The 27,196-nt window shown below is 41.2% G+C and overlaps 5 protein-coding genes across 6 annotated transcripts; 1 reads left to right on the forward strand and 4 right to left on the reverse strand.

The window, feature by feature from the left end:
* Positions 1 to 2,238: 2,238 nt before the first annotated feature.
* Positions 2,239 to 4,956, reverse strand: LOC130187974 (apoptosis-associated speck-like protein containing a CARD). The gene is made up of 4 exons (XM_056405999.1): positions 4,485 to 4,956; positions 4,169 to 4,213; positions 3,684 to 3,743; positions 2,239 to 2,941 (listed from the first exon to the last, which is right to left on the reverse strand). Exons 1-4 carry the CDS (start codon positions 4,735 to 4,737, stop codon positions 2,676 to 2,678), a joined length of 624 nt encoding a protein of 207 aa, XP_056261974.1. The 5' UTR covers positions 4,738 to 4,956; the 3' UTR covers positions 2,239 to 2,675.
* A 2,590-nt stretch (positions 4,957 to 7,546) lies between these two features.
* On the reverse strand, positions 7,547 to 10,311 carry LOC130187975 (apoptosis-associated speck-like protein containing a CARD). The gene is made up of 4 exons (XM_056406000.1): positions 9,784 to 10,311; positions 9,468 to 9,512; positions 8,977 to 9,036; positions 7,547 to 8,277 (listed from the first exon to the last, which is right to left on the reverse strand). The coding sequence occupies exons 1-4, from the start codon at positions 10,034 to 10,036 to the stop codon at positions 8,012 to 8,014; spliced, it is 624 nt and encodes a 207-aa protein (XP_056261975.1). The 5' UTR covers positions 10,037 to 10,311; the 3' UTR covers positions 7,547 to 8,011.
* A 639-nt stretch (positions 10,312 to 10,950) lies between these two features.
* On the forward strand, positions 10,951 to 14,773 carry LOC130187956 (uncharacterized). Its single transcript, XM_056405966.1, has 6 exons — positions 10,951 to 11,331; positions 12,287 to 12,312; positions 12,441 to 12,722; positions 12,798 to 12,976; positions 13,059 to 13,268; positions 14,481 to 14,773. The coding sequence occupies exons 1-6, from the start codon at positions 11,079 to 11,081 to the stop codon at positions 14,488 to 14,490; spliced, it is 960 nt and encodes a 319-aa protein (XP_056261941.1). The 5' UTR covers positions 10,951 to 11,078; the 3' UTR covers positions 14,491 to 14,773.
* A 483-nt stretch (positions 14,774 to 15,256) lies between these two features.
* LOC130187982 (apoptosis-associated speck-like protein containing a CARD) lies at positions 15,257 to 16,266 on the reverse strand. The gene is made up of 3 exons (XM_056406012.1): positions 15,941 to 16,266; positions 15,514 to 15,552; positions 15,257 to 15,389 (listed from the first exon to the last, which is right to left on the reverse strand). The coding sequence occupies exons 1-2, from the start codon at positions 16,191 to 16,193 to the stop codon at positions 15,527 to 15,529; spliced, it is 279 nt and encodes a 92-aa protein (XP_056261987.1). The 5' UTR covers positions 16,194 to 16,266; the 3' UTR covers positions 15,257 to 15,389; positions 15,514 to 15,526.
* Positions 16,267 to 16,639: 373 nt separating this feature from the next.
* On the reverse strand, positions 16,640 to 24,200 carry etsrp (ETS1-related protein). 2 transcript variants are annotated; one of them, XM_056405943.1, is made up of 8 exons: positions 24,117 to 24,200; positions 23,244 to 23,325; positions 21,543 to 21,635; positions 21,387 to 21,461; positions 21,027 to 21,140; positions 19,286 to 19,516; positions 18,739 to 18,869; positions 16,640 to 17,894 (listed from the first exon to the last, which is right to left on the reverse strand). In XM_056405943.1, the coding sequence occupies exons 1-8, from the start codon at positions 24,168 to 24,170 to the stop codon at positions 17,562 to 17,564; spliced, it is 1,113 nt and encodes a 370-aa protein (XP_056261918.1). In that variant the 5' UTR covers positions 24,171 to 24,200; the 3' UTR covers positions 16,640 to 17,561. The 2 variants fall into 2 exon arrangements, with proteins under 2 accessions (XP_056261918.1, XP_056261917.1); XM_056405942.1 differs by having other exon boundaries at positions 21,543 to 21,668.
* Positions 24,201 to 27,196: the final 2,996 nt, after the last annotated feature.

Below are 27,196 nucleotides of genomic sequence, written 5' to 3' on the forward strand. Positions count from 1 at the left end.
AATTATAATTAAATTGTCACCTGTTACCTCAGAGGGAAACAACACTTTGAATCCTCAATCAATTGGGACATATAACACTCAAATGACAATTAACTATATATCATACCTGCAAACTCATGAGGGGTGAAAAAGGTGACAACGGGCTGGGGGGTGGGGGTCCTCTGCTCTGACTAAGTCAGTGCCCACAAACCCTTCTAATAAGAATATAATATATGTATATATATATATATATAAATATTAATAGAATCGTTACAACACCTTGAAAGATGATGGTGAACCCGGTAAGATGGCCGCCACACCTAGAAATATTCAGTAATATTTATTTTGCATGGCCCAGGTGTGAATAGGAGCGAGGCCCATTCACAGAAATCTCTACGGCCGACTTGAGCGACAATCACACAGGTTAACAAGTCCCACGTTACACTATTCTACAAATCAAGTAACTTTCTGAATTTTGTGCATTTGACCACTTTTTTTATTTCTTTAATTTCTAAATTATTTTAGAAATTAATTCCTTTTGTTCCTCTTTCATCCAATAACCTATAACCTATAATATATAATAAACCTCCTGTCTGTGATTTCCCATCAGAGGCCCCCACCCCGGGAAGTGGCTGAATTTACTGTCTTCACTTTAACTTCTACACAGTTAATAACTGTCAAAATGTAAAAGCGAGCGAACATAACATTAATATATATATGATGCTTATGTACGTTTCTCACCAGTAAACACCAAGAGACTCGCATCAACAGCTGCGTCACTGTCTGTGTTACGCTAGTCTAACTTGTTTGTTTAAGACAAGAATTACGGCACCAGTCATGGCAAAACCCGCTACTGCCCCCTACTGGCGAACACAAGTATAACAATATTTAAAAATCATTCAAATTAGGAAAAATGGAAAAGCAGCACATCTTCAAATTTAAGAAGCTGGAACCATACAATGTTTTTTTTTAAATTTAAAGTGAAATTCTGATCAACAATTTTTTGCAACTAATTGATTAATCTAATAATATTTGTAACTGAACTTTGGTAGTTTTACAACAAAATGTATAAAGTAGAAATATTATTAATGATTTAATGATAGTAATAAAAAATATGCATTGTCATTATATATCATATGGTTAAAGTCATTCATAAACCAACTTCCCTTTCTTTGGCCTGAACAACAAGGACTCGTGAGCTCTGCTGAGCCATGACTCTGTTCCCTGAGTCTGTTCTGCCTCTACCTGGCTGTCACTAACATTATAACTTCTATACGATACCTGCTATAAATATCATGATACCAGAATTCGATAAAATACCATAAAAACAATATGATACCATAAATACGATCCTGGTATATTTATCTATAATAGTAATAAATAAAACATCTGTATGGTTCACTTTTTACCAACTTTTTCAACACTTAACAAATGGCAGTATTATTAATATTAATCCAGCCAGATATTAATGAAACTACATGGTTCCATCATAGCATTGATTATACACTATGAGGCCTTTAGTCAGTATCTGACCAGATGATACATAGTTCATCTTTTTCTTCTTTTTTTTCTTAAAGCTGAAGACTTTAAGTCTCTAAAGCTCCGCCACTTGACGCCACTCGCTGTGAGCGCTGCGCAGCGCATTGCGTGCAGACAGCTTGACACGGAGCAGCGCGTGCGCTCTGATCGCGCTAAATCATATCGTGTTTAACGTTCGGGTACTTTGTTAGTATCGATACACCGTGCAGCGTGACAGCAGTAGATGTAGCGGGGTGACATTCAAGCTAACCTAAACCACCAAACGCTGAAGACATCTTGACGCTGATTGGCCGAGACGCGACACGTCCCATCAAAGATGTTTTATTGCGAAGAGCACCACATCGCATTTTCTCCGCGTCTCACTCCAATCTCATAAACGCCGGTCGGCCGGCCAGTTGACCCCCCCCCCCCCCCACCCCAAAACAAAAACTCTTCGGATCTACACGATTCACGTGGATGACCTATTTTGATTTCAAAACGGTGAATTTCACCGAAAGGTGACAAGTTTGCAGGTATGTATATATATATATATATTATATGAACTATACTGGGATGTGTAAAATCGCTTGCCTCTCCTCACATACATAAATACATGTTCAGCTCAACTATAAAATAACAAAACAGGATTGGGAGACTCGTTTCTCAACTCGATGACATCATTACATTTTGCTTTATATACTATTTTTAAGACTCCGTTGAAACTGTCAGAACAACACAAGGTAATCATAATACTTTATTATGAATTTATATGCATTTACAAGTAGAAAATGTTCTGGGGCCGAACGCGAGTCGTGCTTCATCGCACACTTTAGAGAAATGAAAGGTTAAACCGGCTTCACGTGCAAATCTAGATAATCATTCATGATGTTTGAATTCATATTAAAATCATCAGGATAAAACCAACTTTCATTCCATTTGTTGGATAATTGTCTGATCTGGTTTTGAGCCTCAAAGATAAACTCCTCTCACCATGAGGCAGAAGAGGCTCCTCCCCAAATATAAAATCCAGCTAACTTGAATGTATATTGAAGGTGAAACATGTGTATGAACACAAAGAAAGACATAGAGTTAACATGAACCCCCCACCGTAGTTATTGTATTAAGACAAATGGACCCAGTTCACATATTGGGTCTCAAAATGAATTCCAAGGCAACATTCACTTGTTTCTCTTGAGGTCCTTCATGAGATATGGCTCATGCTTCTCAAGGAGTTGGTAGAAGACTTCTTTGCCTCCACGTCCAGCAGCGTGCAGGGCGCCCGAGTAGAGCTGCCTCATCTGAGCCACGCTGGTCGCTTTGGCCATGATGTCATCGTAAATCCCCTGCGAGACGACTCCTTTGTCCAGGAGTCCGTCCAGAACCGGTCCGACGTCGGTCACCCTGTCGATCAGCTGGCCTCGATGCTCGTCCACAAACTGCTCCCCTGAGGACAGAAGGACACGTTGCTCCGGGACGACTCGAGAAGACTCGAGAAAACACCAAGCCGGCTGGACACGAGTCCAAGGAACAGGACTCCAGATTCTGGGACTGGGATTCATATTTACACCACCGTTCAAGAGTTAGGGGTCACGTAGAAATGTCCTTATTTTATCAATAAAGACAACATTAAATGAATCATAAACTCTCTCTACATAGTTAATGTGTAGATGACTATTCTCTGGTGTTTAATGAAGTCTCTACAGAGGTATGTAGAGGCCCATCTCCAGTGTTCTAATGGTACATTGTGTTATCGCCTTAGAAGACTAGTGCAGAGGTATAAAACCCGTTAAACCCTTTTTATGAGAGCGCAGCTAGTGTATATATAAATAAATATATATTAAGAAAAAATATATATAATAGATATATAAATAATATATAATATGTATATGTATATATATAAATATATATAAATAAATGAAAAATAAATATATATAAATATATATAAATAAATATATTTATGAATTAAATATAATATATATATATATATATATAGATAATGTATATAATATCAATAAAATCTAAATAAAATATAAAAAATATATAATATAAATTAAAAATAAATAATATATATATATTAACATTAAACCCCCACCGTTGTTATTGTATTAAAACAAATGGGCCCAGTTCACATAGTTGGTCTCAAAATGAAAGAAGTGAGTGAGATGAGCCGGAGGACGTGGGACTACCTGAGCTCTTCTCTCCAGCCATGGCGGTCACACCTGGCGCTCCGGCTGAGGGTCTCGGGGCTGGAACACATTTATGGATTAATAAATGCTTCATGTCCGGGGTCCGTTTCTCTTCATGCACACAGGAAGTAAAACAGATAAGTCATCATGACAACCATAGAAAACGAGTAAAGAGCCCAGACTTTGTCTCTCAAAGGCTCTTTCTGCACTTCATCTGGACTCCTCCTCACCACCATGAGGTCGTGGCTCCACCTCCTGTTCTTCACCTCCTGTTCTTCACCTCCTGTTCCCCAGGAGATGGAATAACTCGTCCACTGAACTCAGTTTAAACTCCTGCTGCCGTTTTATCTTCAGGGCGTTTTCAGCTGGACGTTCACGTCGTAACGCAGAGATTCTGTTTATTACTCATAAAACATATTTTCCTACAACAGCTCATCTGTGACGTCTCATGTGAACAACAAGCTGTAAAAACAACATCATCTCACTGTCACTGGAGGCGGGTTTGGAGGACGCTCCACTGGTCTCTGCAGCTGCAACAAACAGAAAGACACAATTAGATTGAACTAGATTAGAATTAGACAAAAACATGACGTAATCACACCGTGGGCCACAGGATGGAGGTGGCAGCCTTTTATTTTCATGTGTTTCTATCTCTTTTCTTTGTTTTCCCGCCACGGCTCAGAAAGCGAAAGTATAATTGCAGCGCGGCGGTTCAAACTTCATCTCCTCGAGAGCACGAGCTGCTCTGCAGAATGACGTCATCGACCCGCGAGCCCACTTCATAAAGAGTGATCCGGTTACCGAGCGTGTCTGCGGCCTCGTGGCAGTCGATCCCTCTCAACAGCTCCTCCACGACCCCCGGAGCTCCGGCCTTCGTGAACGTCTGCACCAGCAGGTCGCCCAACTCCAGGCGGGTCGCCGCCTCCACCGCGTTGCGCCGCACGCGCGGCGCCGCGCGGCGGTCCAGCAGCGCGTCGACGAACCGCTCGAAGTCCCGCTTCAACAGGTCCTCCAGCGCATCCTTTATGGCCCTCGTCGCGGTCTTGGGCGCCATTTCTTACCCGGGAGAGAGAGGAGGAGAGCCGGAGAGGAGACGGGTGTGTTGCCGCTTCCGTTTCAAAAGGAAGACTCACACGGTGCCTTCAGGTGCCGTCGGGAAAAAAAGTCTTATGATCGAGATATATTGATAACGACATAATTATGTGTTGAGTTGAATGTTAAACTTTTTTGAAAACATAAATTGATTACTGTATTTTTAATTATTTAATTAGGAGACTAAAAAGTGAAATTCACCCCCCAGATGTCTCCCATGTTTTCCTTCTGAACAAAAGGGATAGGTGTAACTCGACTAGATCATTTACATTAACGCGTGTGTGTGTGTGTGTGTGTGTGTGTGTGTGTGTGACGTAAATTAGTCTCTATAATTTAGCTTCGGCTCATCCGCATAGACATCGCACTCTACAGGTTATAGCAGCAAAATTGCTTCTTTTTTTTATGATTTAGTGGTAATGGAAATTCTGAGAAAATCCTAATAATAGCATTTGATTTTAAAAAATGGATACATATATATATATAATTTGGAATTATAAAATAACAAAGAAATAAGTTATAATTGTAAATCGTTGTTCAAACGTGAAAACAATAAATAACCCCAAAGAAATGAGAATACCATTGGATATGAGAAGAAACCTGAATTTGTTTTAGTCCTTAGAGGCTTTTAAGTATTTTGATGACGTAAGAGTAGAGCTAATAATAGTGTAATAATAATGTAAAAATGTATTAATGTATTAATATAATAATAATGTAATAATAATGTAATAATATTGTAATAATAATGTAATAATACTGTAATACTAATGTAATAATGTAATAATAATGTAGTAATAGTGTAATAATGTGATACTAATGTGATAATAATGTAATGATGTAATACTCATCTCTCATATGTCCTTTCCCTGTAGTTACAGTAAGGTTACGATTGGGAGAGTTTAGCGAACAGCCAAGTCGTAGTATTTCCGACAGCCCTTGAAAGCAGCTTTTTTTTCTTTTTCTTGAAGGCTGAACTTTTTCAGGCTTGTAACCAGTGTTGCCAGGTCCGCTGTTTTCCCGCGGAATTGGGCTACTTTTGAAGCGTTGCCGCCGGTTGAATTGTTTGTCCGTTGGTTCGGGTAGACCTATTTTGCATGCAAATAACATGAATATCTTTAAATAAAAATCCATATTTTAAATGAAATAATTTATTCATACCCAAATCCTACCAAACTGACTCCAGATCAGCACTTCCACACATTTTATTTATGATAATATACTGTATCTAATTACACAAGGCCATTTTAGGACCTAGGTGAAATAACTGTTTCGGGAAAACTGCTTTTAATGCTGGCATACTAAACATGTGGTGTTACTTTGTAGATATTACAATACATTTGGCAATGATAGCAATGCTGTTGGACTTTAAAAGCAGTGTATATGGTTTGGCACGGGCATATTTTGAGTTCTGATATTGGGCTGGTTTTTGGGCTGGATGTGTCACACAGACCTGGCAACCCTGCTTGTAACCCGAGTCTGTGGCGCGCGCCTCTCAGAGCAGATTCAAAATGGTTTCCACGACAATCAAAAGCGCGTTGTTGCGCGCGCTGAGCGATCTGCCTAAAGAGGACTTCCTCGCGTCCTGCAGTTCTTCCTCTGGTTAACTTCCTTCTGGACGGCATCCAGACGTCTTCCTGAGCCGCTCCTTCAGAATGTTTCTCGTGATTCACGTTCAGCTTTGCGGAGGAGGAACACGTCCGTCTTGTTCCGACATGGCGACGCTTGCGTTGGTCGTCTGTGCCGCTTCATTTCTCTCCCCCTCTCTGTGCCGGCAGCCACACGGACGGTCCCAGGATACCCAAATGATTCAGTCTAATATAACGATAAAACGGGAATGTTTTCGGTAAAAAATAAAGAAATATTGTGCTCGTCTTAAAGATGTGTCTTTGCAATCCGAGATTTACACTTTTTTTCATAGAGCCTGAACGCAACATGAACTCCAACCAACTGCCATGTTAATCTGACCACCATTTTAATTTGGGAAGCAGATGGTAAAACTTTTCTAAACTGCACTGAAGCTCACATTTTATTTGTTACTATTAAAATACACTTGATAATACACTAGTGCACCAGAAAGAAAAAACGAATGTTTGTTTGTTATTTCCCCATATTTATATTCTTATTATTATTTATATTATATTTTTAAATCATGCCTTTATTTGGTAATTCTTAAGCACCTCTCACGTCAAAGTCTAAATCCCTGTACGTGGAACATACTTGATCCCAGATGGTTGAACGGAAATTGAAATTGCATAAAAATTCACATTTTTCCCAAATAACTGTTTTAGTTCATGTGTCGTGTACTTTGTGTTCACATTAAACTTTATAACAGTAAAGTTATTATATTTATTTTTCCAAACAAGTGACTGTAAATTATCTAAAAGCGGTTTTCCTAAATAAGTGTTTTAGGGGGAGACTGTTGAGGTATGTGATGTATACAATTTGTTACTTATTTTTTGGTTAACTACAGTAATTATAATTAAATTGTCACCTGTTACCTCAGAGGGAAACAACACTTTGAATCCTCAATCAATTGGGACATATAACACTCAAATGACAATTAACTATATATATATATATATATATATATTATATGAACTATACTGGGATGTGTAAAATCGCTTGCCTCTCCTCACATACATAAATACATGTTAAGCTCAACTATAAAATAACAAAACAGGATTGGGAGACTCGTTTCTCAACTCGATGACATCATTACATTTTGCTTTATATACTATGTTTAAGACTCCGTTGAAACTGTCAGAACAACAAAAGGTAATCATAATACTTTATTATGAATTTATATGCATTTACAAGTAGAAAACGTTCTGGGGCCGAACGCGAGTCGTGCGTCATCGCACACTTTAGAGAAATGAAAGGTTAAACCGGCTTCACGTGCAAATCTAGATAATCATTCATGATGTTTGAATTCATATTAAAATCATCAGGATAAAACCAACTTTCAGTCCATTTGTTGGATAAAAAACGTATTTTGTTTTTTTACATAATTGTCTGATCTGGTTTTGAGCCTCAAAGATAAACTCCTCCCACCATGAGGCAGAAGAGGCTCCTCCCTAAATATAAAATCCAGCTAACTTGAATGTATATTGAAGGTGAAACATGTGTATGAACACAAAGAAAGACATAGAGTTAACATGAACCCCCCACCGTAGTTATTGTATTCAGACAAATGGACCCAGTTCACATATTGGGTCTCAAAATGAATTCCAAGGCAACATTCACTTGTTCCTCTTGAGGTCCTTCATGAGATATGGCTCATGCTTCTCAAGGAGTTGGTAGAAGACTTCTTTGCCTTCACGTCCAGCAGCGTGCAGGGCGCCCGAGTAGAGCTGCCTCATCTGAGCCCCGCTGGTCGCTTTGGCCATGATGTCATCGTAAATCCCCTGCGAGACGACTCCTTTGTCCAGGAGTCCGTCCAGAACCGGTCCGACGTCGATCACCCTGTCGATCAGCTGGACTCGATGCTCGTCCACAAACTGCTCCCCTGAGGACAGAAGGACACGTTGCTCCGGGACGAATCGAGAAGACTCGAGAAAACACGAAGCGACTGGACACGAGTCCAAGGAACAGGACTCCAGATTCTGGGACTGGGATTCATATTTACACCACATAGAAATGTCCTTATTTTATCAATAAAGATAACATTAAGTGAATCATAAATACTCTCTACATAGTTAATGTGTAGATGACTATTCTCTGGTGTTTAATGAAGTCTCTACATAGTGTGTAGAGGCCCATCTCCAGTGTTCTAGTGGGACATTGTGTTATCGCCTTAGAAGACTAGCGCAGGGGTAGAAAACCCGTTAAACCCTTTTTATGAGAGCACAGCTAGTGTATATATAAATAAATATATATTAAGAAAAAATATATATATTAGATATATAAATAATATATAATATGTATATATATAAATATATATAAATAAATGAAAAATAAATATATATAAATAAATATATTTATGAATTAAATATAATATATATATATATAGATAATGCATATAATATCAATAAAATATAAATGAAATATAAAAAATATATAATATAAATTAAAAATAAATAATATATATATATATTAACATTAAACCCCCACCGTTGTTATTGTATTAAAACAAATGGGCCCAGTTCACATAGTTGGTCTCAAAATGAAAGAAGTGAGTGAGATGAGCCGGAGGACGTGGGACTACCTGAGCTCTTCTCTCCAGCCATGGCGGTCACACCTGGCGCTCCGGCTGAGGGTCTCGGAGCTGGAACACATTTATGGAAAATTAATAAATGCTTCATGTCCGGGGTCCGTTTCTCTTCATGCACACAGGAAGTAAAACAGATAAGTCATGACAACCATAGAAAACGAGTAAAGAGCCAAGACTTTGTCTCTCAAAGGCTCTTTCTGCACTTCATCTGGACTCCTCCTCACCACCATGAGGTCGTGGCTCCACCTCCTGTTCTTCACCTCCTGTTCTTCACCTCCTGTTCCCCAGGAGATGGAATAACTCGTCCACTGAACTCAGTTTAAACTCCTGCTGCCGTTTTATCTTCAGGGCGTTTTCAGCTGGACGTTCACGTCGTAACGCAGAGATTCTGTTTATTACTCATAAAACATATTCTCCTACAACAGCTCATCTGTGACGTCTCATGTGAACAACAAGCTGTAAAAACAACAACAACATCATCTCACTGTCACTGGAGGCGGGTTTGGAGGACGCTCCACTGGTCTCTGCAGCTGCAACAAACAGAAAGACACAATTAGATTGAACTAGATTAGAATTAGACAAAAACATGACGTAATCACACCGTGGGCCACAGGATGGAGGTGGCAGCCTTTTATTTTCATGTGTTTCTTCCTCTTTTCTTTGTTTTCCCGCCACGGCTCCGAAAGCGAAAGTATAATTGCAGCGCGGCGGTTCAAACTTCATCTCCTCGAGAGCACGAGCTGCTCTGCAGAATGACGTCATCGACCCGCGAGCCCACTTCATAAAGAGTGATCCGGTTACCGAGCGTGTTTGCGGCCTCGTGGCAGTCGATCCCTCTCAACAGCTCCTCCGCGACCCCCGGAGCTCCGGCCTCCGTGAACGTCTGCACCAGCAGGTCGCCCAACTCCAGGCGGTCCGCCGCCTCCGCCGCGTTGCGCCGCACGCGCGGCGCCTCGCGGCGGTCCTGCAGCGCGTGGACGAACCGCTCAAAGTCCCGCTTCGACAGGTCCTCCAGCGCATCCTTTATGGCCCTCGTCGCGGTCTTGGGCGCCATTTCTTACCCCGGAAAGAGAGGAGGAGAGCCGGAGAGGAGACGGGTGTGTTGCCGCTTCCGTTTCAAAAGGAAGACTCACACGGTGCCTTCAGGTGCCGTCGGGAAAAAAAGTCTTATGATCGAGATATATTGATAACGACATAATTATGTGTTGAGTTGAATGTTAAAGTTTTTTGAAAATATAAATTGATTACTGTTTTATTTTTAATTATTTAATTAGGAGACTAAAAAGTGAAATGCACCCCCCAGTTTTCTTCCATGTTTTCCTTCTGAACAAAAGGGAGAGGTGTAACTCGACAAGATCATTAACGTGTGTGTGTGTGTGTGTGTGTGTGTGTGTGTGTGTGTGTGTGTGTGTGTGTGTGTGTGTGTGTGTGTGTGACGTAAATTAGTCTCTATAACTTAGCTTTGGCTCATCCGCATAGACATCGCACTCTACAGGTTATAGCAGCAAAATTGCTTCTTTTTTTAAAAATGATTTAGTGGTAATGGAAATTCTGAGAAAATCCTAATAATAGCAGTTGATTAAAAAATATGTATATATATATAATTTGGAATTATAAAATAACAAATAAATAAGTTATAATTGTTATTCATTGTTCAAACGTGAAAACAATAAATAACCCCAAATAAATGAGAATATTGAATATGAGAAGAAACCTGAATTTGTTTTCGTCCGTAGAGGTTTTTAAGTATTTTGATGACATAAGAGTAGAGCTAATAATAGTGTAATAATAGTGTAAAAATGTATTAATATAATAATAATGTAATAATATTGTAATAATAGTGTAATAATAATGTAATAATAATGTAGTAATAGTGTAATAATGTGATAATAATGTAATGATGTAATACTCATCTCTCATATGTCCTTTCCCTGTAGTTACAGTAAGGTTACGATTGGGAGAGTTTAGCGAACAGCCCAGTCGTAGTATTTCCGACAGCCCTTGAAAGCAGCAATTTCTTTTCTTTTCTTGAAGGCTGAACTTTTTCCTGCTTGTAACCCGAGTCTGTGGCGCGCGCCTCTCAGAGCAGATTCAAAATGGTTTCCACGACCATCAAAAGCGCGTTGGTGCGCGCGCTGAGCGATCTGCCTAAAGATGACTTCCTCGCGTTCTGTCACGCACTGAGGGACCGCCGCGCGCCGCCGCGGGTCCCCTACAGCCGCGTGGAGGACCGCAGCGCCCCGCAGATCGCAGAGCAGCTGGTGTCCACCTTCACGGAGCGCACTGCGCGCGAGGTGACTCTGGAGCTGCTGCGGCAGATCCACTGCAACGAGGCGGCGGAGGCGATGGGTGAGAACCGGGAGGACCAGCGTGTCCTAAACACTTCGGGGGGGCCAAGGGCCACGCGGCCCGGAGGAAGATAATGTGGCCCCTGACGTCAATAGAGGGGCAACAGACGCCGCATAATGTCCTAATGATGATGGTTTAATAGCGTGTAGTTGTTGTTGTTGTTGTTGTCCTATCTGTATTTCCTGTACTCGGTACATAAATACATCAATAAATATAATTTAGAATTATTAAAAAACAAAGAAATAAGTTATAATTGTTAATAGTTTAAATTACAATAAATAACCAAAAAGAAATAAGAATAACATTAAATATGATCGTCTGATTTATGTTTTCTTTTTGGTTTTTGTTCATAAAATCTAAAAAAACACTTTGAATCTGTAGAGTATTGTCTAATAGTCGTATTATTGTCTAATAGTCGTATTATTGTCTAATAGTCGTATTATTGTCTAATCGTCGTATTATTGTCTAATAGTTGTATTATTGTCTAATAGTCTTATTACTGACATGTTATGACAATTGTTCATCCTGTAAGTCTGAGTAAGTATATTTATTATTTGTCCTCAAAGTTAAATGTATTTCACAAGTTTCTAAAAGTGCCCCAATTTATTTTAAATGCTCCTGGACTTCAGTCAGTGGGGAAAAAATGACCCCTAAAAAATATGCACATTTCCTCCCCTGGACTTTAGGCGACTACTTCCTGCTACAATGCTATTTATACTTAAGGTACATCAAATAACATGATCTCATCTCTCCAAAATCAAGCGTTCTTCTTCAAATTGTATTAGAATCTTTGCTTCTACCTATTATAATGATTAATATAGTATTGTATACCTGTGGGCATCGGGGCCCCGAAGGGTCGATCGAGCAGGTCAGTGACGTGTATCTCGATGGGCTTCATGTCCAGACGGTCTGAAGCTCTTCATCGTTTCTCTTCCTCGCTTCTCCTCCTCTACAGATTCAACAACCAAAGCCTGCGTGGACGTAAGTTCAGCTTGAAAACTCAAAATATTCAAAGTCCTTTCATCTAAAAGGAGGTTTAAGGGATCCTGGTGTTGTTGTTGTTGGTGTTGGTGTTGTTGTTGTTGTTGTTGTTGTCCCTTCATCTTTAGAAAGGCAACCCCGACTTCCGGAGGACGTCGACCGGGAAGCTGGAGACGAAGCCCTCGCTGGAGGCTCGGAGGCACGTGGCCGGCGGCGGCCCCCCGCGGGCGAGGTCGCCAGAGGAGGCGGGGGAGGGCGGCGCCGCTGCCAGCGGATGGCTGGAGCTGAGTGGGCGGAGCATCCAGTTCGGCAAGTACACAGGCCAAAGCCTCAAATGGCTGCTGGAGAACGACGTGGGCTACGTCGCCTACCTGTTGGCGGAGCCCCCGGGGCCACGAGAGCAGAAGAAGGTACCACCGAGACGAGCCGTCTGCAAGCTCCCCAACAAGAGTATGACGTCATCGTTCACGTCTTGTCGTTTGAAGGATTCCTTGATCCAATACGCAAAAGCCTACCCCGAGGTCTGGGACGAGGTCAGAATTCAACGCGGGAACAGCAGACCCTCGAAGTCGGCCGTGGGAGGAGGGGCCCTCGTTGGATTCGGTGTCCACGCATTGGCCACGCTGCGGGGCCTGTACGGGTCCAAGGACCCGCAGAAGAGGAGGTGTGGTAGGACGCGCCGTGTCGATGGTGGTGGATCTCGCTGGTCGACGTGTCAGGCCTCCTCTCCACCCTCTGCTCCACAGCTACGTCGAGTTCCTCCGGAAAAAGAGTTCGTCCTGCGACCCAGGATCCAAAATGGACGACGCCGTCGGATACATCTTGCAGTGTGACCGAAATAAGGCCAAGCGGACCACCAGGCAGACCACCAGCTTCTCCCCCCGAGCAGTCAGAGAGAGACAACCCGGAGGGGAAGGGGTCCAGAGCTCCAGACGCCGGCCCCCCAGGGCCCCGTGGTCAGTATCGACCGCTTCTGTCTGTCATCAACGTCTCCGGCTCCAAAGTGTCTCTGGACATTTTTTCTTTTTGTCTTCCCCAAATAGACTTCGTGATAAATTGATGTGTCGCATTATTGTGTTGTGCAAAATATTTAGTGGGAGCAAATATATACATATATATATATATACAAAATAGTAATAATAAATAAATACAAATTGTATATACATATATGTGTATGTATATTTATATATATACATATATATAATATAGTAATAATAAATATTAGAACATTATATGTATACATATGTATATATATATGAAATAGTAATAATAAATAAATACAAATTATATATACATATATATGTATGAATATATATATACATTTATTTTTGTATTAATATTTTATATATACATATATAAAATAGTAATAAAAAAATAATACAAATTATATATACGTGTATATATATATATAAAAAAGTAATAAGAAATAAATACAAATTATATATACATATATATGTATGAATATATATATACATTTATTTTTGTATTACTATTTTATATATACATATATAAAATAGTAATAAAAAAATAATACAAATGATATATACGTGTATATATATATATATAAAATAGTAATAATAAATAAATACAAATTATATATATACATATATGTATGTATATATATATATACATATATAAAATAGTAATTAAAAAATAATACAAATTATATATATATACATATATATACAGTATATACTCGGTAGAGTGCATACCTTCACATACCACAAGATTGGGCATTGAATTATGAACATGTTGGCATTAGTTGCATGCCAATTGGATAACAATTGACCGTGCTATGGTAAAAAGAAGAGGTTGACCTTTTGATGACCTGGACCTTTGACCCGATCGATCCCAAAATCTAATCAAATGGTCCCCGGATAATAACCAATCATCCCACCAAATTTCATGCGATTCGGTTCAATACTTTTTGAGTTCTGCGAATAACACGCATACAAATAAAAAAATATTTAAATAAATAAATACACGGCGATCAAAACATAACCTTCCGCATTTTCAATGCAAAGGTAAAAATGTAAGCATCAGAGGTAAAATCCCCTCGAAGCTCCTCCGAGACGTTTAGTTTTTAATGTAATAAACACTGCAACTGACCCTGATGTGTAGAGTGTCACTCTGCTGACTCCCTCTGCCCCCCCCCCCCTCCCCTCCAGGACGAAGTAGTGGAAGCTGAGCAGGAGCTGGAGGGGGGGGGGGGCGTCCTTCCCCCCGCTGCCCCGTTAGTGACCCCCGTTCCTCTGGAGGTCAGCTGACCCGTGACCCCACGCTCCTCAGACCACGAGAACCAAAGAGTCTCTCTCTGTTTTCACCTCTAAAGCATTTTATTTTGTTCTGTCTTTTCTTTCTGACATTGGCTCTTCAGGTGCATTTTTTTTATACTGAGCTTAATTAATCATATGTACCAAAACATTTTATTTATATAATTAAACACCTTCTATGACATCTATTGTGCCTCAGAACTTTATTGAAAGAGCATTTTATTTAATGCTATTCCTCTTCTTAGCTAACGATGATGTAATAACACAGTAATATACATATATATATATATACATACATATATGTATATATATAATTTGTATTTATTTATTATTACTATTTTATATGTATATATACACATATATATATATATAATTTGTATTTATTTATTATTACTATTTTATATATATAAATATATACACATATGTATATATAATTTGTATTAATTTATTATTAGTATTTTATATATATATATACATACACATATATGAATATATACAATTCTTATTTATTTATTATGACTATTTTATATATATATATAGGCCTCGTCCAAATGAAGCTTGTGGTCGTTTTTCTAGACAATAAAAGGTTAATTAATATAAACTAATATATTGAATAACATCAATATTGATAGCTACCTATGGTTTCCTAAGACACTGAGCCACAGAGGAGGAAGACTCGAGGAAGACGGTTTATTAGGACATCAAGTTCAACATATTGAGTCGTCGTCCACGTTGGATTCTGCAGACGTCTTCTGGAAATATATCGATGACGCGTAGTTCGTCCAATAGGAGACGAGTGATCCTCTGAGGACAAAGAACGACATCATTAACAACACAGGGAGCTCATAGTGTGTGTCTTATTTTGACATTAATGAATGTAAATACAAAGGTAGTCAAATCTACTCTTTGCTTGACGTGTTTGACTCACCGTGTCATGGCGCCTACCGTCCTCCAGAGGTCGCTGTGGCTGTAAAAACAAAAAGACAAACATGATATATAAATATGTTTCACGGCCCTGACAGACCTCCTGCCACCTGTTTACACCTCAGGCAACATTAGGCCGGGTCACCGTCAGAGAATTCATCCACTCATTCACTCCCAGATTGTTAATCGAGTTCATTTTGACCGAAAGAAAAGGAAATTAAAAACGAAAGTAAAAATCTGGAATGCACTGGATTTCTTTTGTTGAGCAGGAGTCGCGTTGTTGTTGTTTTGGGTGTTATTATTATAACTAATATACTACAGCACGCTATATGTCTCATATATGTATATATGTGTTCATATGTGAATATATATATATAAAATAGTAATAATAAATAAATACAAATTATATATATATGTATATATCCTCTCACCAAGTCGCCGAGCCTCCTCGTTGCACTGGATCTGCCTCAGCAGCTCCACGGCCACGCGCACGGCCCCGGGCTCCGTGAACGCGGACACCAGGACGTCCACCATCTGCAGGCGGGTCTTGCCCTCCACCTGGTTCCGTCGGACCTGCGGTTTTTCTTTGTAGTCCAGCAGCCGGTGGCGGAACCTGTCAAAGTTTTCTTCCGTCAGGTCCTCCAACGTGTTGGCCAGAGCCATCCGGATGGATTTGGTAGACATCTCGAGAACCGCGTGAACTCCAGAGACGTCGAGAGGTCGATCTGCCGCTCCTTCACCTCGATGAACAAAGATGCGTTCAATGGGTATCGGAATTTTCCATCTCCAAGTGTGAAAGGTCACATCAGCAAATAGGATGTAAATTAAAAAGTGCAAATATTACAATGTAATGTGACACAGTGACAGACAGTATAAACACCATTTAATTAATTCACTGATGTAAATATGTAAATATATATATTTATATAAATATGTATATATAAATATGTATATATATATATAAATATATTATATATATATTTATTAATATATATAAATATTTATATATATATAATTTAAAATGTTTTACAAAATTTTTTTATATATATATAGGATGTATACAAGTGTTTTAATGTTAAAGGCAGAATCCAGATTGTGTGTGTGTGTGTGTAATGACACACTTAACACAATTCTATGTTTATATACAGTTTATTTACAGGAAGTGGACCCCCACACATACGAGGCGGCCGGAGGAGATCTGGGCTGACGTGGTTCTGACCGGCGAGGTAGACGAGAGTTTAGTATCAAACACAAAATATTACCACTGCACAAAACTCTAGGCGGCCGTTATATAAACACTATTTACAAATAGATTCCCTTTAAAAAAATGAAAAATACGCCCCCGACGTTTGCGGATAAGTTATTTCTCCCCGAGGTGCCGCGTGTTCACGGGTCACGTGACGAAAAAGACTGAATATGAATTTAGGAGTTTGGGGTTATTTGACTCCTGGAATGTTCAGCCTCTCTAAACCGTCATCACACACACACAGAACAATCAGGGTTCCTAAAAGGTTCTCTAAAAGATGTTGTGGTTCTACAAAGAACCATCACAGAAGAACAGTTTTCATTTGAGGCACCTTTTCAGGTTCTTTGAAGAACTCTTTCAGGAAATGGTTCTTTAGAGAACCTTGATTTGAAAGGTTCTTTGAAGAACCATAAATGGTGCCTTAAAGAACCATGTTCTGAAGGTTCTTTGAGACACATTTATAGGTTCTTACAAGAACTCTTTAAGGAAATTGTTCTCTAAAGAACCCTGGTTTGAAAGGTTCTTTGAGGCACCATAAATGGTGCCTTAAAGAACTATTTTTTAAGGTTCTTTGAGACACTTTTATAGCTTCTCTGAAGAACTATATAAGGACATGGTTCTTGAAAGAACCCTGGTTTAAAAGGTTCTCCATGGAACCAGAAATGGTTCTTCTCTGTCCTCACTCTGAAGAACCATATTCGGTTCCTCCATTGTTCTGCGTGCATGAGGACGACCCGGAGCTCTGGGAGCTCGGGGCCGTTCCCCTCGGAGACTTCGGGCCTCCCGGTAGTCATGGAAACCGTTCCCTACTGAGACGGCGGCCATGTTTCGCTGCTGTGCTCCGACGCCGCCGGGCCCCCGGGGCCCCCCGACACCCCGGGGCCCCCCGACCCCCCGGGGGGCGCCCCCGACTGCCACGCCGCCGCCTCGGCGCCGGTGGGCACGACGTTCAGGCCAGCCAGCACCTCCCGCGCCGTCTTTCCCAGCATGCCCTGCACGTCGCAGACGAAGCGGTAGACGTAGCGCTTGCCCGCCGTCTTGTGGATGATGTTCTTGTGGTAGTAGTAGCGCAGGCCGCGGCTCAGCTTCTCGTAGTTCATCTTGGGTTTGTTCTTGCACTGGCCCCAGCGCTTCGCCACCTGAGGGATCAACAACAACAACAACAACAAAGCGATGAATGACCCGTCCTCGGATGAAGGTGAAGAAGCTCTCTCATCCGTCACACTCAACGTGACGCTCACAGGCCGACATCACGGCACGGCCTTCTGCCCAATGAATATAAAACTAATATACATCAAACGGCCGCCGGCGCTCCGTGAGTTTGTGGTTCACGCAGACAAAAGAAAGTATAGTCCAGGAATCAGTTATTCTGATAATTTATTTACCAAACAAACAAACAAAAGAACAAAGGAACTCCTAAAGTAAAAACCATCGTCCTACCCAGGTGCATGCTGGTCCTGTACCTGCCTACTCCTACATGTAACCACAGCGTTACCCCATTAGTGAACAATCAAAGGACTAAATATATATAAACAACAATGAATTTAACTAAACTATCTCAAGAACAAGATACTGTAATATATCACAATATATAACCTGAAAAAGCAATGATTAAACAATATTACTGGTCAATAAAATAACGAAATACTAAAATAAAATAAATACCGTTACTCAAAGTAAATGTACCAAAAGTATAAAAATGGAGCATATTGGGTTGTCGCTAATTACTTTATATACCGTTATAAAACACGTAGTTTAGTTTTGTAATGTCCAAAAAGGCTTCAAAACCACTCTGTTCATTCTTGACAATGCATTTTATTTTGAAATCATAATCTGAACAGTAAGTAATAGTTGTTAAAAAATATATATATATTTATATTTCCCTCTGAAATGTGCTGTAGAATAAGTTTAATTGTAAAGCCGCATGAGAACCACTGAATCAATGAATAATAAGACATAAATCAGTGAAGGTGGAGGTCTCACCTCCGAGGGGTCGGACATCTTGAACTCCCAGCCGTCGCCCGTCCAGCAGATGAAGGAGCAGCACGCCGAGTCCAGGAGGAGCTCCAGGAGGTACTGCCACAGCTGGATCGGACCAGAACCCGAGTACAGAACTGTTGTGACAAAGGAAATACAGTTTTAGTTTCACAATAAATCAAATACTGTGATCAGTGTAAGAAGCATATATAAAAAATATATATATAACATATATCACTATATATATAAATATATATATATATATAAAACATAAATCACTATATATATAAATATATATATAACATAAATCACTATATATATAAATATATATATATAACATAATTCACTATATATATAAATATATATATATAACATAAATCACTATATATATATATATATTTATACATATATAAATATAAATATATATATTTATATCAATTAAACTTGTATTTCAGACTCAAGTTCCAGATAGTACAAAACATTAAAATAGAATAAAATACATACAAAATCACAAGTGAAATATATATTTATACGTGGTGATATTTTCTCACACCTGGATAGGCTGACATGCCGGTCATCGGGCCCTCCCTGTCGGGCCTCTGCGCATGTGTGCTCTTGCGTTTGACCACACGGGGGCAGTACTGCTCCGAGGCCTGAGGGGCGCCGTGGGTCGAGGGGCAGGGGGGCGGGGCCGCGAAGCCCGGGGAGGAGTACTCGGGCCAGAAGGACGAGGGAGAGTCGTACAGGTCCACCGAGTGACTGGAGTAGCTCGGGTCCGCCTCACCTGGAACACAGAGACACACACACCGGGTCACACACTGAGACACACACACAGGGTCACACACAGGGTCACACACTGACACACACACCGGGTCACACACTGAGACACACACTGAGACACACACCGGGTCACACACTGAGACACACACACAGGGTCACACACTGAGACACACACACAGGGTCACACACCGGGTCACACACTGACACACACACCAGGTCACACACTGAGACACACACACAGGGTCACACACCGGGTCACACACTGAGACACACACACAGGGTCACACACAGGGTCACACACTGAGACACACACACAGGGTCACACACAGGGTCACACACTGACACACACACACCGGGTCACACACTGAGACACACACACCAGGTCACACACTGAGACACACACACAGGGTCACACACCGGGTCACACACTGACACACACACAGGGTCACACACTGACACACACACAGGGTCACACACTGAGACACACACACCAGGTCACACACTGACACACACACACCGGGTCACACACTGAGACACACACACCAGGTCACACACTGAGACACACACACAGGGTCACACACCGGGTCACACACTGAGACACACACACAGGGTCACACACAGGGTCACACACTGACACACACACACCGGGTCACACACTGAGACACACAAACCAGGTCACACACTGACACACACACACCGGGTCACACACTGAGACACACACACCAGGTCACACACTGAGACACACACACAGGGTCACACACCGGGTCACACACTGAGACACACACACAGGGTCACACACTGAGACACACACACAGGGTCACACACCGGGTCACACACTGAGACACACACACCAGGTCACACACTGAGACACACACACAGGGTCACACACCGGGTCACACACTGAGACACACACACAGGGTCACACACTGAGACACACACACAGGGTCACACACCAGGTCACACACTGAGACACACACACAGGGTCACACACTGAGACACACACACAGGGTCACACACCAGGTCACACACTGAGACTCACACAGAGGGTCACACACTGAGACACACACACAGGGTCACACACAGGGTCACACACTGAGACACACACAGGGTCACACACAGGGTCACACACTGACACACACACAGGGTCACACACTGAGACACACACACCGGGTCACACACAGGGTCACACACTGACACACACACAGGGTCACACACACACCGGGTCACACACTGAGACACACACACCAGGTCACACACAGAGACACACACACCAGGTCACACACAGAGACACACACACCGGGTCACACACTGAGACACACACACAGGGTCACACACAGGGTCACACACTGAGACACACACACAGGGTCACACACCGGGTCACACACTGAGACACACACACAGGGTCACACACAGGGTCACACACTGAGACACACACACAGGGTCACACACAGGGTCACACACTGACACACACACAGGGTCACACACTGACACACACACCGGGTCACGGGACTCACCTGGGGGCGTGTGTGGCCCCTTGGCGGGGGGGAAGGGGCTGCGGCTGCCCTCCAGGCTCTGGTAGGTCTGAGGGGCCTCCAGGTACCCAGTGGACTGGTCCACCGCCAGCCCGTCTGCACAGCACAGGACGTTAGCACACACACACACACACACACACACAAGTATGTCTGTCCATGTGTGTGTGTGTGTGTGTGTGTGTGTGTGTGTGCCTGTCTGTCTGTGTGTGTGTGTGTGTGTGTGTGTCTGTCCATGTGTGTGTGTCTGTGCGTGTGTGTGTGTGTGTGTGTGTGTGTGTGTGTGTGTGTGTGTGTGTGTGTGTGTGTGTGTGTGTGTGTGTGTGTGTGTGTGTGTGTACTCACCGTGTGAGTAGGAGCTCCACCAGTTGAACTCCTGGTACGAGTCCAGGTTGAAGAGTGAAGTGTCGCCGGCGCTCACTGGGAGATGAAGATGAGAGCAAAGTGAGATCAGGGGGACCCGTGTGGCCGGCTGCGGTATGACAGGTACGCGTGTCTCACCTTTGGCGTCGTACGGGTGGGCGGCGGCTTTGGGGGCTTCTGGGTAGCTGCTGTCGGCCACGTAGAGCTGCTGCTGCAGCAGAGCTTTACTGTCTAACAGAAAGGACAGGTCTTCACCAGGGCAGTCTGGAGGCCACACACACACACACACACACACACATGGAGTCAGGAGGAGGTGGAGGAGGAGGAGGAGGAGGAGGAGGAGGAGGAGGGGGTGGAGGTGTTATTTGACAGTTATTTGACTGAAGTCGTCCGTACGGTTTCCTTTCATTTCAATGTGGTGAGAAGAATCAAAATAAGTCAGATGGAACAACCCGTTGTTGTTGTTGTTGTTATTTTCTGTCAGAGACTCGTTGTCATGCAGTAGGACTGCTGTGCCGAGGATGGAGGTGCATTGTTATGCGTTGAGGTGCATTGTGGGAGAAATACCAGACACCTTTTAGGCAGATCACCTTTTGTCTGAAGCAAGTTTAACTTCAAGCATGTTTCAAACCTGTTGCATGTTTCAAGCATGTTTCAAGCATGATTCAAGCATGTTTCAAACCTGTTGCATGTTTCAAGCATGTTTCAAGCATGATTCAAGCATTTTTCAAGCATGATTCAAGCATGTTGCATGTTTCAAGCATGTTTCAAGCATGATTCAAGCATGTTGCATGTTTCAAGCATGATTCAAGCATGTTGCATGATTCAAGCATGATTCAAGCATGTTCAAGCCACTGCCCGTGTATTTCCCCCCAAATGTAACCAGAGTCTGCCTTAAAGGATATAAATCTACAAAGGTATACTGAGGAGTAAATGTGCTTTATTAAATGGTATGGTCCGTTATTAAATGGTATGGTCCGTTATTAAATGGTATGTTCCGTTATAAAATGGTATGGTCCTTTATTTAATGGTATGTTCCGTTATAAAATGGTATGGTCCTTTATTTAATGGTATGGTCCGTTATTAAATGGTATGTTCCGTTATAAAATGGTATGGTCCTTTATTACAGCTTAGAGAGGCACGATGTAGTAAATTAGTAAGTTTGTTGTTTTTATCTTCAAGGTGTCGACACACAAATAAAAGCCGCTTGTTTACGATGAAATCAGCAGCGCTCTGGTTTACTGCTCTGAGGAAACGAGGGAGGAGGGAGGAGGGAGGGGAGGAAGAGATGGGAGGAAACGCCAGCGGAGGGAGGGTGACAAAGTAGTGATGGAGGTCTGGGGGAAGGTGGGGGAGGAGGAGGTGGAGGAGGAGGGGGGGGGGCACTCTAAATCTGTTGGAGGAGGAAGTCTGGAGGAAAGGATTAGGGAAGACAGGGAGGGGCGTGTCCTTAACCTGACCACCCTGGTTCTGTCCAGCTTTGTATACCTCAGCCCATTCAAGCGTTAGTCACACACACACTCACACACACACACACACACTCACACACACACACACACACTCACACGCACACACAAACACACACACACTCACACGCACACACACACACACACACACACCAGCACCCCACTCTCCTGGCTCTGACGGGTGTCAAGGCCTCAGGCTGTGACAGATGTGAGGATGTTTCCTCTGTCCTTGGCCGCTCGGCTTCAGAGGAAACAGATTGCGCAAACATATCATAAAAATCATAATAATACCTCAGAGAGTTTATGAAACCTCACGAGTCACGATGCCTCCCCTAAAGAAATCCCCACGGTGCTACAGGGTCCCTGAACTCACCGTAAGATGCAAAATCGAAGCCAGCCGGAACTTCCTGCGTCCTGAAGTCCTCTGTGTAAAATCCAGAGGGGAAGATCTCCATCTGTGTGGAAAGAGTCGTGATCATCATCATCATCATCATCATCATCATCATCATCATCATCATCATCATGGTGACTCAGGGCACGTTGACAAGGTGACATGAAGAAGAAAAAAGCCTTCCGGATTTTGAAAATTATAAATGGGGTGTATACTTTAAATCATTGATACTTTAAATCATTGACACTTTAAATCATTGATACTTTGAATCAGTGATACTTTAAATCATTGATACTTTGAATCATTGATACTTTAAATCATTGATACTTTAAATCATTGATACTTTGAATCAGTGATACTTTAAATCAGTGATACTTTAAATCATTGATACATCAGATTAAACAATAATCCATAATAATAATGATAAATAGTTTTTTGGTCAAAGTCATGTTATCATGCAGCTGTGAGGATGGTCTATTAAAAAAGTTATGTTACCTTAATTGCTGGTGTGTGTACGTGTGTGTAAGTGTGTGTGTGTGTGTGTGTGTGTGTGTGTGTGTGTGTGTGTGTGTGTGTGTGTGTGTGTGTGTGTGTGTGTGAAAGCACAGAAGTTGTGTGATCTTTTATAACAATGATCCCCATTTGTCTCTTTCTCTTGTGATTCTCTTACAACTGAACTCATCACAGATAAAAGAGACTCAGATTATTATCATGCTAAAATTAAAAAATACATTAAAAATAAAATAAGTAATAAAATATAAATATTGAAAAAACATTTCTCTCTAAGATTACAAAATATCCAGACTTTTTTTTTAAACCACTGGTCCCCGTGTCCGGCGGTGGAGGAGGCCTCACCTTTATCTTGGGCTCCTTGTTGTCTCCCGGTCGGATCATCGAGTCCCAGAACATGTCGTCGGTTACCGGCGTCACGGCGGCGAGTGGTCGGTCTGCGGCCGCGACGCTCCGGTTATAACCGCAGCGGAGGTGGGAGGGGCGCGCGCGCGCTCTGCTGCTGCTGCTGCGTCGTGACCAGTTTGTTTAATGTGACGTGACGTCAGACCCCCCCCCCTCCCCCCTTTCCGAACAACACGAAGAAAGAAAAAAAACTAATGATTCATTCATAAATACTGGAATCTACAAATATAAACATCACGACGTGTTTTGACTCGATTGTTGCCGGGAGAAATGTTTTATAACTTAAAGTTAAGTATTAAAATCAAACTTTAAACACACTAGAGAATAAAATAAGTGACAAGGAGACAAAATAAAGGGAAAGTAGCATTTCATTAAGTGCTTCCTTGTAGTATTTACGAGTATTATTAACTTAATGTCCAGCTTCATAAAGTTTAACATGAAATTATTATTAGGCCTTAACGTTTTGTGTGTAAACTTTTAATCCGGGCCTAAAACTAAAATAAATATACAATATTTTTCTTTTACATAAAGTACATGTAAAAGGAAACATGGTGCTATATTATATTTATATTAAACACCTTGGAGTCCAGAACAGTCCCAATAAACCACGATGACGTGTCTCTGATTCTATTGACCTGTTTCAGTTCCACTAAATAAATATAAACTGAATAAAACTACTGAAACTGTTCAGCTTTTAACAGTTGAAGCAACAATTTTGACAAATAATGAAAGTTTCTTGAAGCATTGTTGTCTGAGACGATGTATTGATTAATGGAAACAATAAAACAACCGATAATGAACATAATGATGACTTGGAGTGTAAATGAGGAAGAAAACATAAGAATTGAAGTCAGAATAACAGTCAAAACAACCACTGCACGTCTTCATCAGCTCGTCTTCATCAGCTCGTCTTCATCAGCTCGTCTTCATCAGCTCGCGCTCACTCTGATTGTCTGACAGGAGGGACAAAATAACAGAGACACCCAAAAGTCTTTGAAATCAGAGTAGAGCTTCATAATGAGGAGAACAACACACTCTGTATCTTTAGAAACCAGTCCACACACAATGGGCCCGTAAAACACACGCACACACACACGCACACACACACGCACACGCACACACACGCACACGCACACACACACACACACACACGTACTCGCTGAAGAAAGTCTGAAATCACGGCGTGAGTGGCTGCAGCAGATAAGGCCGAGGCCAGGGCCTTGTATAAACAAACAACTCTCTCACACACACACACACACACACACACACACACACACACACACACACACACACACACACACACACACACACACACACACACACACACACACACACACACACACACACACATCTGGAAAAGTGGAGCCACGGCTGACATCGTGCGCGTCGGGAGTCGTGATTGGGAGCCCCGCCTCGAGGACTCCACCGGGATAAGGTTACGCAACACGAGGTGATTAACAACCGGCGGGAGCAGCTCACCGGGAGCGGCTCACCGGGAGCGGCGCACCGGGAGCGGCGCACCGGGAGCAGCTCACCGGGAGCGGCGCCCCGGGAGGGGCTCATGTCGATGACATGATGAGCAGAGAGAGGACCACGTGACCACCGGGAACATATTCATAAGTCAAGTAATCAGGAAAATACACATTAATGTAGAACAATCACATATTATTAAGATAATAAAAATATTTAAAGACATAAATGAAAAATAAAATAGAAATAATGAACTATAAGTGATAATACATATTATTATATATTATTATTAATAATTATAGAAAATATGTATTCAAATTATATTATTATTATTAAAATAGTAATAAATAAATAATATTATATATTTTTAAATGATACATTTATATATAAATGATGTTATTATTAAAATAGTAATACATATTATATTATTATTTAAAAGTATAAATTATATATAGAAATTATATAATTATTATTAATAACATATTTATATGACAAAGTATATATCAACAAATATTGTAAGGGATAAACAGCAAATCTCCAGATTGGTGAAGAACCAGGAAATCACAAATAATTATGAATTAATTGCTCATAAATCTTCTTTCTGTTCATGAACTAACGGATTCATCTTGTTTAAACTGTTTTTATAACTCAACATTATATTTTAGGCCTTCTTTTGTATAAAGTTCAGTGTTCCCGAGGCTGAAAACTAATTATTTTAATTCAAAATAGTTATATCACCTCAAAAAATTAATAACTAAACACATATACCATTCTTTAAGCGGCTTATTCAGGACAGACCGGAACAGGAAGTGAGGCTGAGCCTGTAAATGACCTGTAACTTTATCTTAAATGATATATTTCAATAACAAAGTTATAAAGTTATATATCTTCTGTAAATAAGTGACATTCTGTTATTTATGAACATTCAGGACCCAAAGAACCATGGAATAATTAAAACTAGCTTTACTGGACATACTGATGTACATATATTATATAAGTTGATCATGGATTCTCAAAGGGGACAATAGTCCTCGCTCTGCTTCAGTTGACCTGAGATGTTTATGTGTTCGACAATATTATCCAAAGTTAGTTTAAAGTAAAACAGAAAGTAAAGTGTTCACACGTGTCATTAAATCTATATTAATAGACCCTCAAGCAGCATGTTGATGTGTTTTCTCCACATAATCTGTGTCTGTGGAGTCGAGAACAGTCCCAATAAACCACGATGACGTGTCTCCGATTCCACTAAATAAATATAAACTGAATAAAACAACTGGAACTGTTCAGCTTTTAACAGTTGAAGCAACAATTCTGACAAATAATGAAAGTTTCTTGAAGCATTGTTGTCTGAGACGATGTATTGATTAATGGAAACAATAAAACAACCGATAATGAACATAATGATGACTTGGAGTGTAAATGAGGAAGAAAACATAAGAATTGAAGTCAGAATAACAGTCAGAACAACCACTGCACGTCTTCATCAGCTCGTCTTCATCAGCTCGTCTTCATCAGCTCGTCTTCATCAGCTCGCGCTCACTCTGATTAAA

Source organism: Pseudoliparis swirei, chromosome 22, assembly GCF_029220125.1.
Source record: "Pseudoliparis swirei isolate HS2019 ecotype Mariana Trench chromosome 22, NWPU_hadal_v1, whole genome shotgun sequence".
Classification (NCBI taxonomy): domain Eukaryota; kingdom Metazoa; phylum Chordata; class Actinopteri; order Perciformes; family Liparidae; genus Pseudoliparis; species Pseudoliparis swirei.

What these genes read in the sequence shown, in the direction of transcription:
- etsrp (XM_056405942.1), bottom strand. Translation starts at nt 24,170, where the DNA reads ATGTTCTGGGACTCGATGATCCGACCGGGAGACAACAAGGAGCCCAAG. An exon ending in GGGGCCACACACGCCCCCAG is followed by an intron (nt 19,517 to 21,026) that starts GTGAGTCCCGTG and finishes TCTGTGTTCCAG; the next exon opens with GTGAGGCGGACCCGAGCTAC. An exon ending in CGGCATGTCAGCCTATCCAG is followed by an intron (nt 18,870 to 19,285) that starts GTGTGAGAAAAT and finishes TTGTCACAACAG; the next exon opens with TTCTGTACTCGGGTTCTGGT.
- LOC130187974 (XM_056405999.1), bottom strand. Translation starts at nt 4,737, where the DNA reads ATGGCGCCCAAGACCGCGACGAGGGCCATAAAGGATGCGCTGGAGGAC. An exon ending in CGAGGCCGCAGACACGCTCG is followed by an intron (nt 4,214 to 4,484) that starts GTAACCGGATCA and finishes TGTTTGTTGCAG; the next exon opens with CTGCAGAGACCAGTGGAGCG. An exon ending in GGCTGGAGAGAAGAGCTCAG is followed by an intron (nt 2,942 to 3,683) that starts GTAGTCCCACGT and finishes TTCTGTCCTCAG; the next exon opens with GGGAGCAGTTTGTGGACGAG.
- LOC130187975 (XM_056406000.1), bottom strand. Translation starts at nt 10,036, where the DNA reads ATGGCGCCCAAGACCGCGACGAGGGCCATAAAGGATGCGCTGGAGGAC. An exon ending in CGAGGCCGCAAACACGCTCG is followed by an intron (nt 9,513 to 9,783) that starts GTAACCGGATCA and finishes TGTTTGTTGCAG; the next exon opens with CTGCAGAGACCAGTGGAGCG. An exon ending in CAAACCCGCCTCCAGTGACA is followed by an intron (nt 9,037 to 9,467) that starts GTGAGATGATGT and finishes AATGTGTTCCAG; the next exon opens with CTCCGAGACCCTCAGCCGGA.
- LOC130187956 (XM_056405966.1), top strand. Translation starts at nt 11,079, where the DNA reads ATGGTTTCCACGACCATCAAAAGCGCGTTGGTGCGCGCGCTGAGCGAT. An exon ending in CGAGGCGGCGGAGGCGATGG is followed by an intron (nt 11,332 to 12,286) that starts GTGAGAACCGGG and finishes CCTCCTCTACAG; the next exon opens with ATTCAACAACCAAAGCCTGC. An exon ending in AAGGACCCGCAGAAGAGGAG is followed by an intron (nt 12,977 to 13,058) that starts GTGTGGTAGGAC and finishes TCTGCTCCACAG; the next exon opens with CTACGTCGAGTTCCTCCGGA.
- LOC130187982 (XM_056406012.1), bottom strand. Translation starts at nt 16,193, where the DNA reads ATGTCTACCAAATCCATCCGGATGGCTCTGGCCAACACGTTGGAGGAC. An exon ending in CGAGGAGGCTCGGCGACTTG is followed by an intron (nt 15,553 to 15,940) that starts GTGAGAGGATAT and finishes TTGTTTTTACAG; the next exon opens with CCACAGCGACCTCTGGAGGA.